Source organism: Rhincodon typus, chromosome 7, assembly GCF_021869965.1.
Source record: "Rhincodon typus isolate 14 chromosome 7, sRhiTyp1.1, whole genome shotgun sequence".
Classification (NCBI taxonomy): Eukaryota; Metazoa; Chordata; class Chondrichthyes; order Orectolobiformes; family Rhincodontidae; genus Rhincodon; species Rhincodon typus.
In genome coordinates this window covers 10946403-10965353 of record NC_063338.1, presented here as the reverse complement: position 1 = coordinate 10965353, position 18951 = coordinate 10946403, and the positions used below count along the sequence as shown (strand labels likewise).

The window sequence follows — 18951 nt, the reverse complement described above, 5'->3', positions numbered from 1 at the left end:
GAGGAGCAGGAAAGTCGACATTTCGGGTTTACACCCTTCATTGAGACTCATGAAGGGTGTTAACCCAGAATGTCGACTTTCCTGCTCCTCTGATGCTGCCAGACCTGCTGTGTTCCTCCAGCTCCACGCGGTATTGACTTGTACCACGTAATTTAATTGCTGAGGATCACACTACAAAGTTTTGGTGTCAATAGAATTTATGTGGGATTGACAATGGTGCCTAAGAATATTATTTTAAAAAAGAGTCTCGGTGTCTTGTCATCCACTGTTGCCTGCTTTGCTTTCTGTTTAACATTGCCTTGTTCATACCTCACCAATGTCACTAAACCTCTCCACCTGTCACTTCTTTCTATTCTATTAAGACAATTTTCAATATCCATTTGACTAACCTCTAGGTCATCTGTCTTAATAGTTCTTTGTGATAAATTATCAGTTTGCTTTTTTGATAATGTTTCTGAGAAAGCACTTTGTGATATTTCACCATGTTAAAGTTCCATAGAATTCAAATCGCTGTTCTTGCTTCCAAAAATGACTTAACCAATATTGTCCTCATTGCTTTCCCATGCTATATTTTATACAAACTTCAGCTTGCCTAGAGCTCTGCTCCCTGCATTCTGTAACACACCAGATCCCATTTGCCCATGACGGACCTCCAAATATATTGAAATTGTCGTTCTTATTTATCAGACCTGGCATTATGATCCCCGGGGAGACTATAAAACGTCTAAAAGAAAGAAGCTCCCACAAAGCCAACAGAAGACGATGGACAAGATTTCATTTTTAAAAATGTTTCATGTAAATTCAACATAACTCAAACATTAATTAACCGGCAAAGGCTATTTCACTTGGATTTGTCAATACGACAAAGATGCTGGGGAATCTGCCACTTTTTAATAACTGCTATGCACTCTTGTATACGCAAGGTTCCCATACAGCACTGTATAATATTTGTAAAAAGTAAGACCATGAGATAGAGGAGCAGAATTTGGCCCGTCAGCCCATTGAATCTGCTCCGTCATTTGATCATGGCTGATGTGTTTCTCAACCCCATTCTCCTCGCATACTTCCTGCATAAATATGGAACCACGTGATTGCACAGTCTTTCCAACTCAGCCTCTGATTAGTAGGATTTTTACTTCCCATTAAGCCTTTTCAGATCTTGATGCACATTCACCATTCAAGTCCCTGGACATGTTGCCACTAATAAGACACACAGGTACAAACCCTGTCTTGAATCACAACAAACCTGATGGCACAGAAGTCTGAAACTCCCGTTAAATTGACTGGTGGACTCTGGCAGAACAGCAACAACGACAATGGATCTTGTTCAATCCACAATCCCTCACACTTCTTGTTCTCAATTTTCTGTCCTTTCCAACTGTATAACAGACGCTAACACTGTCTTTGTCCTATTCTCAGAGTCCTGCTTCAACACCTGGATCTGCTGCAGAACTGCTAAATAAAAAACTGTTCCATTCTAAGAAAATTTTGCTTGTTTCTTCTTTTAGCAAATTCTAAAAATCTGTACTGTACTGTCAAACATAAGGCACAGGCTGACCCAACCCCACAACAATTAGAAATCTATGTACCCTTTGCTTCTTAGCTATTCTTCCCCATAGCAGTCTCAGGTCAACTGGCATTGCTTGGAAGCTGATTATATCATAGTCAGGAAACCACTGAACTTTTTCAGAATACTCCGCAGCCAACTTACACATAAAAAGACATCAGAGAAAAGAAAATACAAGTGTTTCCCAGCACATTGGTCATTGCAGTAGCCTTGACTTGCACTAACTCTGTAACATCCTTCCGTCTTTGTTCCAACCTATACACTGGTGCCATCCAGTGCTGGACTCATTTTCGATCCCTCTCCAATTTCAGTTGTTAGCTCTGGCTTGTCAGTAAAATTTCCATCTGAGTCAGGAGGCCGTGAGGTTAAATTCCATTCCAGAAACGAGCTCAAATTCCAGGATGACATTTCCATTGCAGTACTGAGGGAGTGCTGCATTGTCGAAAATAACATAGACTTTAAACTCTCTCTGCCCTGAGGGCGGAGGTATACATTAGAATTGCATTATTCAAAGAAGAACAGGCTAGGTCTGTCCAGTATCCAATATTTATTCTTCAACCAACATTATGAAATCAGTCATAATCTCACTGCTGTTTGTGGGAGCTTCTTGTGCACAAAATGGCAGCCATATTTCCTACATTATAGCAATGACTGCATTTCAAAGGTACGTCAGTGGGTGAGAAGTGGTTTAGAATATCCTAAGTCCATGAAAATCACTGTAGAAATCAAAGTATGTATGTCTTCCTCCTGCTGGTCCACCATCAATGACGGATCCTTTACCCAGCTTGTTCAAGTCATTGGCTTTTGGCTGTTCTTCTGTTGCTTGCTATCCAATCCTCCTCTTGTGAGGCATCATGGGACATTCAGTGGTAAGTGAATACATGTTGAATGTAAATGGTTGAGCAAAGAATTGTGTTTAACTTTGAGATTCCTCTCAGGGTAAAATAGTCTGTTGACACAGCCTGTCTAAGCTTTAGCATGAAGAATTTTATCTTGGGTAAAATACAGTTGATTTCCTGCCAGCAAGAATCAGCAGCTGAAGATAAGTGGGTTGGAGGAGGGGATCTATAGTGTGTCCCATCTGTCACACTGAATTATGATGGTTCACTAAAATCTTACATTTTATTTTGTAGTGTGTAAGGTTCATGAGTTGTTATATCCTTTGAAAAAAAAAACAAAGGCAGGGAGAATATTGGATAAAGATGTAGGTACAGTTGTCTGTGGGGTGCCTGTTAAAAACAGTGTAATGCTGCAATTGTCTTCATGTCATTCTGTTATGTTAATAGAAGTAACATGGCATGGAAGATTCAGAGGTTCATCTGTTGTGACCAACAAACTTCAAATTCCCGTCATTTGGCTCTGTTGTTAAGGCATAAGGGTGTTATCGAACAAGCCTTGGATTCAACACTCAATCTCGTGCCCCAGGCCAGGCATAGAGAACAAGCTGGACTTGGCATGGTTCTCTGTGTGCAGCATGCTTTATATAGATAGCAGCACCTCGACGCAGACATTTCACCACATAAAGCCCAGTGCAAACGCTTGGTCATCTCAGCCTCCGCATTAAATTCTTTTTCACGCGCTGAGAGAGAGTGATGTGATCAAAAGGGAATCAAATGTGTATAGATTATCCGTATGAGTCACTGACACAAGTGCGGGGGTCAGCAGTTCTTAATTTATACAAACAGGCAGTGGTGCACATTAGCTCAATTGTCAGTTAGGCAAGGAGTTCAAATTGGAATAGTCTACCCGTTAGTCACTGTTTCTGTGAAATGATGCCAGGAGTATGTTCAAACAAAGCTCAAGTTGTTTTTCAAAATTCTCTTCATCTTTCGTTTCTGTGGTTGTTGGGGATTTGTTTTTCTTTAGCCTTCCCATTACAGAGCAGCTCCCAGTCAAATATGCACGATGAAGTTCCTTATATAAAAAAACTGCTGCAGTCATTTTGAGAAGTGTGCTATTATTTCAACGTTCATTATAAATTCTGCAAGGTCAGTATTTAGGGATCTCATTATTTTGTTTAAATACCAGTGGCTATTTTCAACATTGCTGTCAAAAATACGACCATATTTATTATTGGCCCGCAAAGTAATTTGTTTTAGTTTGAAACCGCAAAACATTTCTGGTTGTTAAATATTTAATGCAGTTCAGAATGATGGATGTCAGTTCAAATGATGGAACTTTTTCCTTTCATTGTGTTCAGTGTCAGAATCAAGAGCTCTCCAGCCAGATAAGGAATGGGTTGGGTACTAGTGAGCAACAACAATTAGGTTTTGTTTTCATGTAAGAGATTCCATCACTTTTGTTTTTGCACTATTAAGTGCCATCGATTGTTAGAACAGCCAGCTGTGACTGAGGTGATTTTATATCTATGGTGTTGCACCACCTACCAGCATGTGTATCAATGCAAAGACAATGAGTTTAATGCCTGTGTGGACAATAAAAACAGCTCCACTGAGATAGTAGATGTCCTTGCAGATCTCCTTTCTGCTGTCTCTTCTTCTGTATTCTGTACAGACTGATGTATTTGTTAACTCATTCTCAAGGTGGTGGAGGCAACAGGTTTGAAAGATTCTGTCAAACATTGGTAAACACTTGCCCTGCCTTACAGTGTAGTTCTGATTTCTCAGGTGAAGCAATCCACCGAAGATCTTATTATCCTTCCGAAGAGACTCTGAGCTTCATTGATCATCCTTTCCAAATTAACGGTGTGTGCCAGCTGCTAATTAGACACTGGAGAGCCTATTGATCAGGATTATTGAGAATCAATTTCCTCTCTAATTAGAACCCAGATTCTTGGCTTACTCTGGGAACCCCACAGTATCAATATCAATCTGTTCCCACCTGCTCCAACTCTCAATCCCTGCTCTCAACATCCACTAAATAATAAGTGACTAGGGTCCACACTGTGACCCTGTACTTGAGCTGTTTTTGTGAATTTTGGATGGAAACCAGCTCCCCTGGTTGTCTAATATATAGCAGCAATGCCTAGTTTTAACCAAAGGCAAGTACATGTTCCATCCATACTCTGTTCTGAATGCCAACAGTGGCAACAGTGGACATATCTACAGCAGCTCTGACGTAGTAAAGAAAGACATTAGTTTCATTGATATCCATTGTTACTGCTTGACCATATCCATTTGGATATAATTGTGATGTCATCCGACCCTCCTTCAACTCAGTGAAGGTAGTCATGTTTGAAGGAAGGGTATTTCAGAGAGATACTGAGAACAGCTTAATGCTGTCAGTGCATGACAATCTCTCAAGGAAGAAAACAACCAAGGAAATCTTGTTGACTGGAAAAGAACCCCTCAGTTGCTCTAATTAAATTAGGTAATTAGACTGTTCATGCAAATTAGATAGCAGTGGGACCTCAACTGGTGTTCTAAAGTAAACAGCTCAGAAATGTAAGCAACACACCCGTTATGAATGTATTCTCGTCAGGGCCACTTGTTTATGATCCTCCAGGAAAAATGGACTGCAGCAGTGAATGCATTCCACGAAGCACTGGAAACAATTCTGGAATCCCACAAAACAGAAACAGAACTTAGTCATTTAGTCACTGTGAGCCACTGCATGATTATCATCTTCAATTCGAAAGGTTTTATGTCATGGGAAAAATGATGCGGCGTGGCTGTGGCGCTACAGTTAAAAATGCCACTGATGATCAATGTTAAAGGTGACTATTATAATTCATATAAAGTCACAAATCTGCACTTAGAAAAGAATAAATATTCAGAGCATGGGAAGTAGGACTGAAACGTGATGTCTCAGCATGCACAGAGGAATGGAATGTGTTTGCGGTACTCAAAAGGCATCCGCAGTTCTTATTTGTTCACTTGCTTGTCTCAAAACCTTGTATTTTTATTCTGTTTGATCTAGCAGTTCTGTTCCATCTGAAAGCTGTCAGGCTTATTTTTACCATTTGCAGAGTTTGGCAGAGTTTGGATTGATACCTACCTTCATGTTTAAGCCTTCTCCTGCTTTTTAACTTAATTTCAATGGCCTGTTTCTCTGAAAGTCTAGTGAAAAATTGTGGGCAACACATTTTAAATTGTTGAGGGTGGGAAGGTGGAGTATTTTACTTCATGTTTTGGTCAGCACTCTTGTATCAGTATTTCTTCCCTGACAGTTGACATGTGCTTCACGTTAAACTGTTCCTGCAACTATAAAAATAACTCTGTCTTCAAGGCATAGGAATTCAAACAATTGACTAACCAGAAGTTATTGTGCGGTGCAGCCCAGTGTAGAGGTGATTATAAACAGATGATCATCCCAGAGAATGGAACGTGTTCCATCTCACATGTGTGATGTGCCTGCTCAGGGACACTGTGCTCTAGTTTGTCACTGCCTGTAATATGTGCTAAAATTGAGAAGCAACTGCTCCGAGGCCAGTTGAGCAACAGCTTGGCGTAGTTGTATTCACTAAATTGGATCTTACAGGCAATGACCCAGACTCCTCTATTGCCATCTTTGTGTATGTCCTGTCCCACCAGCTAGACAGACCCACCAGAGAAGGTGGCACAGTGGACACAGTTGAGAGATAGTTGCCCTAGGAGTGCTGAACATTGAACACTATGAAGTCTCATGGCATCAAATCAGACATGGGCAAGGAAATCTCCTGCTTGTTCTCCCCATACACAGTCCCAGGCAGCAGACTCAGTGGGAATTGCCCGGGAAATTCAAGATCCCAAAGAGGGAATTCCCCTAATGTACCAAACCCTCCGAAATAACCCATTGAAGGGTGGAAAATTCAGTTTAACTAACAGCTACTTGGGAAAAGCTAGAGAATTAAAAACCTTATCTAAGTCCTGGGTATTTATTAAGCTGACCCCATCAACTTACCACTGACCCTCCCAACTATACCTCACCTAACCCCTTATGTTAGCAGACTCCACCGGTTCAAAGGCCTTTCTCCGTTCTCTGACAACACCAACTCCCTTGCTGCCATGCCACCACGTGTTTCCCATATGATCCCCAATGCCCCCTTGCCACCTGCAAAGCCACTGTCTCAGCATTTGCCATGGGCAGACCTCAGGAATACTGTATCGATGAAAGAAAACTTGCAACAGTCTAATGCAGTACTTACTCCTCCGCAATTGATAGTGAAAAACATCTCCCATTCATGGAACCTGTTCAAAAGCTTCAAATATCCTCAAGCAGCTAATCTCTCATACAATCAAGCTTCCAATCTTACCTCTCCTATCAAAGACAGCTAATCCATTAATAGCTTCTTTAAACTGCCAATTAAACTGAGAACTCAGAACCCTCTACTGAGGTAATTTTAAAATTATCCAAGCATTCTAAATGATATAATAATAATCCTTTGGAAGTTTTAACAAAAACTTTTATTAAACTGCATGGCCAACTGGTATAGTTTTCTAAGCTAAACCAGATGGCCTGTCAATTAAAGCAAACCAGTGTTTGTTACCTATCATATCCTCAGTCATTTTCCCCTCATATTTAAAGACATTTGGATTTAAAAATACTGCAGAGCATGACTTGTAAAAAGAACATAGCTGCCCTACAAGAGTCTAATGTCTCATCCATCAATTCTTAGTTCACAGATAGTGGGTTAAGACCTTTGAATCAGCCAAAGTGAGGCCTGTTTGAACTCAGATCTTGTTTTAAATTGCCCTGCTGATTTTGGGTAGCCTGCCTATGTAAATCATGCCCCAACCCCTTCCTCTTGCCAGCAAAAGTGAATATCAGAAATGGAGGTAGGACTTCTGCCTCTGGACCCTACCCACCATTTTTAAAAGGTCTGTCCAGTCTTCCTGGTTTCATGAAATCTGACCCATTCACACTTACTCAACTTTAACTTCTTAATGCACTCATCAGGAAGGAAGGCAACTCTTTGTCATTCTTTTGCCGTGAGTTTAATGCTTCAAAACTTTCAACTCTGAAGTGGGAGTCCCAGAAAGGTAATCTTCCAAGGGCTTGTGGTCTTACTTCAGCAGACAGCAAGTATGCAAACTTCTATCAACTCAAATTGAAGCTTCGCTGTATGTATTCATTACTTACAGAAATTGGATAATTTGAGCAGAGGGAAGACTGTTGCCTAACAGTCATGTCACTGGTTTAGTAATCCAGAGGCCAAGGTTAATGCACTGAAGCCTTGGGTTTAAATCTCACCATGGCAGCTATTGAAATTTAAATGTAATTAATAAATCTGGATAATAAAGCTAATCTCAGTAATGATGACTATGAAGTTATTATCAATTTGTTCTAGTTCATTAACGTCCTTCAGGACAGAAAATCTGACATCCTTACATGATCTAGCCTACATGTGCCTCCAGACCCACAGTGATGTGAATGAGTAGGAGTGAGTGCTGATGCACTGTGGTAGGAAAGTCATCGAAAGACAATAAAAAAAACGCGGTACAATTCAAAGGGGGAGTGCAAGAGTAGAGGATCCTGGGTGTATGTGTGCATTGAAAGTGACAGGACAGGTAGCAAGACCATCAAATAAAGCATAGCTGTATTCCTGGCTTTATTAATAGGGGAATAGAGTCCAAGAGCTGAGAGGTGATGTTGAACTTTGTATAAAGACACTTGTTAGACGTCAGCTGGAGTATTGTGTACAGCTCAGGGTGCCACATTATTGGAATGAAGCATTAGAGAGACTGAAGAAGCGGGTTTACAAGAATGGCTCCAGGGATGAGGAACTTCAAGTATGAGGGTGGAATGAACAGGCTGAGACTGTTCTCCTTGGAGAGAAGAAGACTAGGAGGAGATCTGATAGATCAAAATCTTGAAGTGGGCTGGATAGAGTAGATAGGGACAGGCTGTTCTTGCTCATCAAAGGAACAAGAATGAGGGCTTAGACTTAAAATGATGTGCAAAAGAAGCAAGACTGAAGTGAGAACAATCGTTTTCAATCAGCAAATAATCAGGGTATGGGATGCACTACTTTCACCAATTGGGACATTCAAGACAACATTGGATAATTATATGGATAGAAATAGTGTGGTAGATATGGGGGGGGAAAGCAGTAAATTGGCATTAGGTAATGATGCTCATTGAGCAGACGTCAATGCAGGCACAATGGGATGAATGGCCTTAAAACCTCTGCGATTCTGTGACTCTTAACCACCCTGTGAAGCAACTCAGTTCAAAGGCAATTAGCGTTGGTCAACAAACACTGCCCTTTGCCAGCAACATCCCATGAAAAATAGACTTCCAGGGAAGTACAGTTACCTCTTACAACTTCTATTTTAAAATATGAAGAGGATGCAATGGCTTATCTTCTTAAACAGTTCTTTTTCCCCTTAAGTGGGAAGTTTATCATTAAACTATATGCAAAAGTTTGTTACAAGGTAGTGGCTTACCCAGAAACAGAATCTCCCTGAAAAATCATGTTCACTCAGTGTTGATCTAAGCTCTTGAGATACCGTCCTTTTTGTTGAAACAATGACCATTTGATCTTTTGGCGGACGTAAAGGATCCTATTTCAAAACTGAGAATGGAGAACTTATCTGCATCCCCTGGCCAACATCTAATCTTCAACCAAAATCCCTAAAACAGATTTATGTATCATTATCACAAATCTCAAAGTGGGAGCCTGCTGAGTGCAAATCAGCTGCTCTGCTTTCTTTACTCGTTCATGGGATAGGGGGTCACAGATTTGTACAGTGTGGAAACAGACCCTTCAACCCAACTCGTCCATGCCGACCAGATATCCTAAATTAATCTAATCCCATTTGCCAACATTTGGCCATATCCTTCCTATTCATGTACCCATCCAGATGTCTTTTAAATGTTGTGATTGTATCCACCTCCACCATCTCCTCTGGCAGCTCATTCTGTACATGCACCACCTTCTGCATGGAAATGTCGCCCTTCAAGTCCCTTTTAAATCTTTCCCCGCTCACCTTGATCCTATGCCCTCTAGTTTTGAATTCCCCCACTTGAGGAAAAGGACCTTGGCTATTCATGCCCCTTGGGATTTTATAAACCTCTATAAGGTCAGCCCTCAGCCCCCAATGCTCCAGGGAATAAAGCCCCAGCCTACTCAGCCTCTCTCTATAGCTCAAACCCCACCGATCGTGGCAACATCCTTGTTAATCTTTTCTGAATCCTTTCAAGTTTCACATCATTCCTACAGCAGGGAGACCAGAATTGAACGCAGTATCCAAAAACTGGCTAACCAATGTCCTGTACAGCTGCAACATGACTTCCCAACTCCTATGCTTAATGCACAGATCAGAAAGCCAAGCATACCAAATGCCGCCTTCACTACCCTGTCTACCTGTGACTCCATTTTCAATGAAGTTGCACCCCAAGGTCTCTTTGTTCAGCACCACAACCTAGGCCATCATTTATTGTCCATTCCTAATGGTCATGGATAGTGAACCAACTTCTTGAACTGCTGCAGTCCTTGAGATGTGGGGATACCTACCGTGCTGTGAGAGAGGGGGTTCTATTTGACCAAACAACAAGTCAGGAAGTTGCGTGACTTGAAGGGATAATTGTAGGTGGTGGTGTTCTCATTTTTATAATACCATGGCCGTTCTAGATCTTGCCTTGGCAAGTTGTTTCAGTGCATCTTTTAGATGGTGCACACTGCTGCTACTGAGTGTTAGTGACAGAGGGAGTGAATATTGAAGGTGATGGATGGATGCCAATCAGCAAGCTGTTTTGTCCCAGGTGATGTCAAGTTTTTTGAGTGTCGTTGGAGCTGCACACAGCCAGACCAGTGGAGAGTATCTGATCATATAGCTGACTTGTGCCTTGCATTTCCTACATTGCAAAACGGACTTGATGCCGAAAATACTTAATTAGCTACAAAACACTTAGCGGTGTTCAGATAAAAATACAAATTGTCTTTATTTTGGGGGTAGGTATGACTTTCCTGGTCAATGATGCTGGTGACAAGTGCATGTTATAAAGGCTTCAAATGAGATCACTGCTGATCCTCACAACAAGCAGTTTCCCAAACATCTTTCTTGAAGTGTGTACTTGGATCAATAGGCGCTATATTTCAACACGAGTTGCACCCAAAGGACAGAAATAGAAAGAGTTGGCTACACATGTCTAGATAGTATATGGTTTTAGGAAAGTGGAATCTAGGAAGCAGATTTCTCCATTCCACCATCTATTGAATGATGTGCAAGGACAGAGTAAGTACTGCAGGCAAAGTCCAATCATTTATTGTCAATGAGAAACTAATGAAATATTTAATTTTGGACTTTATCCAAGATGTACGATCCATCTGCAAGTCAATATAATGGTTACTTTGCAGTTGAGCTGACTCCAAGATAGTTTGCTTTGCATTGGAGAAAGGTAGTGGTGTAGTGATAGTGTCCCTAGATCAGTCATCCAACAGCCCAGGCTAATGCTCTGGAGATGTGGGTTCAGCTGGCAGGATTTAAATTCAATTTATGAATCTGAAATGAAAGTCCGTCTCAGTATGGGTGACCATGCAATGATTTTCAATTGTCGTATAGACCCATTTGGTTCAGCAATGCTTTTTAGAGGTGGAAATCTGCCATCTTGGTCTCGTCTGCATGGCGTTCTAGACCCGCAGCAAAAAAAAGTTGAGCAAGCCACTCAGTAGTATAGAAATGCTACAAATTCAAAAAAGAATAAAATTGGACATACCACCTGAGCATTGATGTAGATACTGGAAATTACAACCCTTTCTATCCTGTATTGTGTCAAAATTGGGAGAGCTGTTCATCAGACTAATCAAGCAACAACCTGACTTAGTCATACTCAGTAAATCCCACTTTACAGACAGTACCCCCATCCCCATTCCTAGAACTCAATACATCAATACAAATGATAATGCTGAATCATTTTGCACCTACCTTCAGCCACAAGTGCCGAGTGGATCACTTCAGAATCCTCGGCAAGTCCTCAGCGTTCCAGATGCCAAGCTTCAATCAATTTGATTCACTCTACATGATTTCATGAAACAGTCAAAGGAATTGAGCTCTGAAAACTGTGAGCCCTGACAACAATCCAACAATAGTACTGAAGACTTGTGTGCCAGAACTAGCCTCCCTCCTAACAAAGCTGTTCCAGTCCAGTACAACACTGACACCTACCCAGCCATGTGGAAAATTGGCCACATATCTCCTGTTCACAGAAAACAGGACAAATTCAAACCAGCCAAGTACCACAGCATCAGTCTACTCTCTGTATCTGGTTGAGATAAAGGCTAACAATTCAGTGGCCTTTTAAAATTACTTTTTGTACCTATCTACCAGCTTTTGTTGATTTCTGTACTTTGACCACTAAATGATCATCAGTAATTATAAGTTCTAATGGGTGACAACTTTGTCTCAACACAACTGTTGTGAGACTGGGGTCACTTTAGTGATAAAATCCTTCCAGTGCAATTTAACATTTTTGCCATGTTGAGCCATTTATGTGAACAGTTCTGTTGCAGTATTATGAATTCATAGACGTGCAATCAGAGAGCTTAGTCAGCCCATCTGTGAGATCCAGACACCAAGCTGTCAGCAAAATGGAGAACATTTGGAGGGAAGTAGAACGCCAACCTGGGCTAATCCATCACTCCAATAGTGCTTGAGCTTCCTACAGGTATCAGCCATGGCTCAGTAGGTAGTGCACTCACTTCTGAACTAGAATGTTCAACCTGTATTCTAGAGGTTGAGCACAAAATTTAGAATAATGCCCTAGTGCGATACTGAACAGGTATTACACCATTTAGAGGTGCTATCTTTCAAATGACATGTTAAAGCAAGGCACAGCTTACCCTCTCAGGAGGTCCATTGGCACTACTGGAAGAAACAATGGGGATAGTAGGTTGCTAGTACGGGATGTGAGTATTGGTTGAAAGAGTCGCAGCACTGAATCTTGTGTTTGGCTGGCTAAGTGCCCGTTTTGTTGAATTTCAAGGTGGGGCTGGGGGTGGTGGCATGGGGATTTCCCATCATGAGACCCAGAGAAGTCTCTCACCGTAACTGACCAAACTCACTTCATTAGCATGTACCTTACCCCGTGATGTCATTATCCCTGACGTTGCCTTCTGTTCCACCCGGATAAGCAACGTTCAGTCTGGAGCTGCCCTGTATCATTCTTGGTATTTGCTCCGACATGGCAGAGAAGGGAAAATTGATGCTGTACTCTGTGAGCATGGTGCTGCTGGATGGGGTGGTGTGGAGCTGGGACATTTGCTGCCTTAGGACCAGCAGAAGAGGGACCAAGCTGATATGGTTTGATGTTGCTTCTGAGGTTGCCACCTGGCTGCTGGAGTCTCGGCCATCTGGAGGAATGATCAACACTGTAGAAGAAAGTCATTGTCTTTCTCCATTCCACCAGCACAGCACCACCACCTTTTTTCCACTACCTCCCACTCACTCACTCTGCTAATTACCTACCTCACACCAAAGCTAGTGCTGTACTCCGCTCACCATGGCCTACAATATCTTCCCCACTCTCACCTATCCTAACCCAACCGTTGACTCTGCTAACCCTGCATGCCTTGTGCACTTCTTCCTTACTCAATTGAGATACCTTGCCACCTGTACCAAAAATTAAGAGCTGTCCAGTCACTGTCACCTTCTTTTATACCTGCCTCCCTCTCCTTCCATGGGAATAACAGTCTTACACAATTAGAAAGAGTCAAGACTGGTGGTAGGCTATCCAACATTCAGCTCATCACACTCTTCTTGGACAGCATCCTGACTCTGACCGTCCCAAGTAGCTCATAGGCTCTGTCCAAGCACCTGGACTATTATTGAAAGCTGCCCTTGACTTACTGTATTTGGATCCCCTGACTGAAGGCTATCTCTTTTGCCTTGACTGAGCACTGCTGACAACCTTGCCAAACCTCCTGACTATGTGTCTGCACTAAATAGCAAGACAATCCAGCAGTGCTGTGAGCTTGGGTATCACTGGCTGGGGAAACAATGCAAGGCAGTGATGCTGTGAGCATTCAGGTCAGCTCAGAGTTAGTGAGCACTGAGAGAGCAAGTAAATAGCTCAGAGATGCAGCCTGGTCCAATCCACGAGCTGGGTGGGTGCATGTCCCTGAGCGCACAGTGAGTGCCTTTGCTGCAGATTTACAATGATAATTGCCAGTACAACCCAGCGTGGACCTTTTAAGTGTCCTGTAAACAGGTTGGAGATGTGCCATGAGGGTTCTTGGAGGCTGGTACTGGTCTGCTGTCAATGATCATGGATGTGGGGTGCACGTGACCAGTGCCCATGGAGCTTTCCCTGAGATGTTAGTATTTGGTGTTCAACATGAAGGGTCCTTTGGAGCAAGCAACGAGCTGAAGTCATCAGGTACCTGCGCTGATTTCCATGTTGAGAATCCTAGGCATCTAGTATGCTCCCAGTGGGTGGTAGGATGGAAAGTTGCATGTTGGTGAGATGAGATGCACAGTTAATGAGGCCGTTAACAAGCAATAATGCCCCTTAATCGGCAGATCACTGCTGCCAAATGAGAATATCACCTCACTGCCCAGAATTTATTTATTACATGCGACAAGTTACTCTTGATGTCTGGATAGGTCTCACTGGATTTCTGACCCAATTCTGTCACTTGTCCTGGTGTAGCCCACATTGTTCAGTCCTCTATAAGATTGTATCCATGCTGACAGGGATTTTTACCTTGCAGTTGTCAGGACAGACACTAGAATGCCAAATTTCAAAGGGAGCAATAATTTATACTGCCTGAAACAAGGGCTGTGAATAGTTGGCCAGTCAGATCTGATTGGTCCAGGCAATGCCATGGAGCATACAACTTTTGTTACACTTGCTGCCCGTTGCAAGCAGAAAGATCACACACAGACATTGCATCTTTATTGACTTAAGCTGAGACATAGGGTTTGGGGGACAGGGGGATGATAATGAAGGAGGTGGGAGGGTGGTGGAGAACAGTAGTTCCCTAATGTGTTTCTCCATGATGGCATCCCAATCAACCAGAGTCTGTTTGCCAACCAACTTGTTGCTCGCTTTGAAATGTGGTATTCATCAGTCTGTTCTGAGGAGTACAAGAACAGAGGAGTTCTCTCTGGTGCCTGGGCTAACATTTAAACTCAACTTACATCTTAAAATTACATTGACTAGTGGTTATCACATTGGTATTTGTTGTTTGGAAATTGACTGTTGCATTTTCTAATACGCTGATATACTGTTGGAAAATTTAGCCAGTGTTAACAACAACCGATGTGCCAAGGAGAAATAAAAAATTTCAATTCATATAACACCTTTTGCAAACGCGTGTCAACACATTATTGCCACTAAAGTATCTGGATTATCTGTTTAAGTCTCTGGAACTTGAAACAACAGCCATCTGACTAATTTAGGGTAAGGGGGCTAGTACTAAGTCAGAGCTGATGTTTAAGTAATCATGAACAAGTCACAAAGCGAGTTTTTAGAGTGGGCATGACCGTGGCAGGCACCCAATGGTCATAAACGTCGACAGTAAAGCATCATTTGCTTCAATTTTCTACAGCTGTGAACCACAAACATGTGCGTGCCCTTTCTAGTCTCTTCATTTTGATGGGGTTTATCTCTTTCCTCTTAGGATTGAAGCCAAGCACCAGGAGTTGAGAGAGAAGCAGGCGAGAGAGCGGTACGATCAGCTGCCGTCCACCAGTCCCTCGGTGCCCGACATTGAAGACGATGACATGGACCCCAACTATGCCAAGGTGAACCACTTTCGGGAGCCACCCCCGCCCGCCAGTGTTTTCAAGGCCCCGTCCCCACAGCTGCACTCGTTAAACCCGCCTCGGGACCTGACTGCAGAGCAGGAGAACCTGGACGGACTGTATGCCAAGATCAACAAGCAGCAGCATCCTCCTGACAGGTAACTTTATTATCCCTTGTCAAAGTATTCACTTGGTATTGTGCTTTGTGACTTTATAATTTACTTGTGTTTCAGATGTTAGAGGTGACACTCTGTGGTTCATAAACTGGAACAATTTCTTGCCCATGTGCTTAAAGATTTGGCTCAGGAGCAAGATGAAAATTCAGAAGCTGATTTGTTTCCTTTCTGAATGTATTTCATCTATTTCCTCTCAAAAGTTTCTTTGCTCGTGGATGTTTACAACCCATTGAACTGGCTGGTCTCCGGTTTTGGGTCATGTCACCCTTCAGTTCACAGAAAATTGGAAGGACGTTGGGATCCACTGCTGTTCAGCGATCCCTTTTGGAAGTATATGTCCAAGTGTACACATTCTGCCACATTGGACATCTCGCCCATTTTGAGCAAAAAGCAAATACACACTGTCAAAGTCCACGGTTAAACACTTGGGAGCTCAAGCAGTTCGTACCTTGAACTTGCAGGCTAGGGAAGTAATAGAAGTATTTCACATGCAAACTGGTGACTCTGATTCCCAACCCAAGAGACAGACTACCAGTTCAGTAAAGGGAAATTAAGCTCTAATGCAGCAGATGAGGTGATGTGAGAAAGAAAGAAAGAAAGACTTGTGTTTAGGTGAACTCAGGGCATCAGAAATCATTCTAAAACCAGAGAGAGGGGTATTGTGGAATTGTAGCCACAAGAATAGTTACAAGATAAAGTGCAGCAGCTAATATGCAAAACAAACTCCCGTAAACAACAATGCCACGATGAACAGACCAAGGCTCATTTCTGAAGAAGGGTCCAGACCCAAAACGTCAGCTTTCCTGCCCCTCTGATGTTGCTTGGCCTGCTGTGTTCATCCTGCTCTACACCTTGTTATCCAAGGCTTTTTGTGCTTTTTATTGAGGGTTAAGTATTGGCCAAAATAATAGGATAACTCCCCTGCTCTTTTTTGATACAATGCCCTGGAATCTTTACATCGAGCTGAAAATGTAGGCAGGGTTTTAATCTAACTACTCATCTGAAGGACGGCACTCCCAATCGTGTAGCACTCCTGCTATACAGCAGTGAAGTGCCAACCTAGTTGCTGTGTTCAGCCTTCTAAAGTAGGCTCAAGCCCCCAAACCTCTAACCTAGAGGTGAGAATGCTACGCATTGAGCTATGGCTGATGAGCAGAGTGGTCTAAAGAATGATGGAAGTTCCCAGGTTTGTAGAATATTTGGACTCTTCTTTTTAACTATCTTGACAGAAGATGTTTCTTTTACGTATGGGGGTGACTATAGCCTTGTCTGACTATAAAAGATCCGTGGCAGTTTTATGCATATGGAGCGTGTAAACCAATTTGGACCTGAAAAGTCTCAAAAGTTGAATTTGTTCTGTTTGCCTACAAAGTTTAAACCTTGACATTGGAATTTCTGTTCTGGCCCCATTTTGTATATCCCTCATGTTTTCCTATCACGATCTCTCCGGAACCACTCCTCACCCAGCACTAAAATCCTCCTCCTGTTCACTATGACCTTGAGCTGGTCTGGGTTGCTCTCTGGTGAACTGATTTTTGTCACTTTAGCTGTGCCCCAGATATAGTGGCCTGAAACTTCAAAGTACTGAACAAAGTCAAGATCTGCCCTAAAGTGTCCTTGAAACTCAAGTATAAATAGTCATGCAAATGCACGTTTACACCAAGTAAATTGCTACTTTTTTTTACATGCAGAGCTCTGAATCCTGTCTCTCATTTGTTTTCAAAGGCTGATCTCAGCTGTAGAAGGAAAAGAAAGTTAATTTCGTACAGTTGTATTATGCTGTATTAAAAATTCAGAAGGAAATGTTATGCTTGGGCCAATGGTCCAGCTTATTCAATAGTCATTGCACTGATGGGAAGATTATTACTTAAAGCTCTCACTTTATTATTTATAGCCCTGTGCTTTGATTTTCACGGAGTGCGGTCAGACATGTGGCTGGTTCTCCTGCCATGAGCTACTCTGGCAATTATAAGCCTCAGGTTGGACTGCCAACTCTGGGCATATTCTTGGAGCTGGCACAGTGGCTCAGTGTTTAGCACTGCTGCCTCACAGTGCCAGGAGGCTGGATTCAATTCCAGCCTTGGGCAGCCGTCTGTGTGGAGTTTGCACATTCTCCCCATGTCTGCGTGTGTTTCCTCCGGGTGCTCCGGTTTCCTTCCACAGTCCAAAGATGTGCAGGATATGCAGACTGGCCATGCTAAATTGTCCATAGTGTCCATGCATGTGCAGGCTAGATGGATTAACAGAGCTACAGGGATAGGGCAGGGCGTGGGTCTGGGTGAGATGCTCGCTGGAGGATCAGTGTGGACTTAATTGATCAAATGGCCTGCTTCCGCATTGCAGGGATTCGAATTCAATTCAATTCTGTTCTATTCTATTCTGTTTTATATACCATCTCTCCTCTAGTGATCCTGCAGAGTACAATGGCCTTCCTTCTCATCTCTGAAAAGTTTTATAATGAATGTTCAAAACTTTTCCAATTTGGTGGTTGGCAACTGTGGCTGAGTTGGTAGTGTGCATGCCCCTGAATCTGAGGTTTGTGGGTTTGAATCCCACTTGTGAATTAAAATTGAATCACACAATCCAACATACATAAGTTCCAGGAGCAGGAGTAGATAAGTCAGCCCCTCGAGCCTGCTCTGCCATTTAATATGAACAAGGCTGTTCTCATGTTGGCCTGAACTCCACTTTCTTACCCATTCCCTATAACCCTTCAATCCATTACTAATTAAAAAGCTGTCTATCCTGTCCTTAAATTTATTCAACGTCCCAGTATCCACTGCATTCTGAGTTAGTGAATTCCATTGATTCATGATGCTTTGAGAGAAATAATTTCTCCTCATCTCTGGTTTTAAATCTGCTAATCCTTTTCCTAAAAATATAACCTTTCATTCTAGATTGCTCCACAAGGGGCACATTATTTCTACACCTACCTTGTCAATCCCCTTTAGCATCTTATGTACCACAATTATATCTCCTCTCATTCTTCTAAACTCCAGAGAGTACAGGCCCTAACTGCTCAATCTCTGTTCATAAAACAAGCTCCTCACCTCTGAAACCAATCCAGTGAATCTCCTCTGAACTGCCTCCAATGCAACCACATCCCTCCTCAAATGAGGGGACTAAAGCTGTACGCAGCACTCTAGATGGCATCTCACTAAGACCTTGTACAGCTGTAGCAGTATAGTACCAAAGGAGTGCTGCGCTGTTGAAAGTGCTGTGCTTTGAAAGATGATAAATTGGGGTAAATGTGAACAATCCCAAGGTACTATATTGAAGAATTATTCCAGTCCACTGGCCAATACCTACCCTTAATCAACATCACTTTGACCAAAGATGGTCACCTGTTCGTGACATTGTTGTGTGTTGGTTAGTGTTTTGTGTGCAAGTTGGCTGCTGTATTTCATACGTGCAAATGGCAACTACCCTTCAAAACTATATCAATGGCTGTGAGATAGCAGGAACTGCAGATGCTGGAGAATCTGAGATAACAAGGTGTAGAGCTGGATGAACACTGCAGGTCAAGCAGCATCAGAGGAGCAGGAAGGCTGACGTTTCAGGCCTAGACCCTTTTTCAGAA

General features: G+C 42.4%; 1 protein-coding gene across 1 annotated transcript in view; it reads left to right on the top strand.

Annotated features, from left to right (window-relative positions):
• The window catches only part of LOC109932140 (partitioning defective 3 homolog B), an 851675-nt gene that overhangs the window by 633721 nt on the left and 199003 nt on the right, over positions 1 to 18951 (top strand). Inside the window, exon 19 of the mRNA XM_048599077.1 lies at positions 15072 to 15353. Within this exon, the coding sequence (XP_048455034.1) occupies positions 15072 to 15353 (282 nt within the window). The remainder of the gene's footprint in view (positions 1 to 15071; positions 15354 to 18951) is intronic.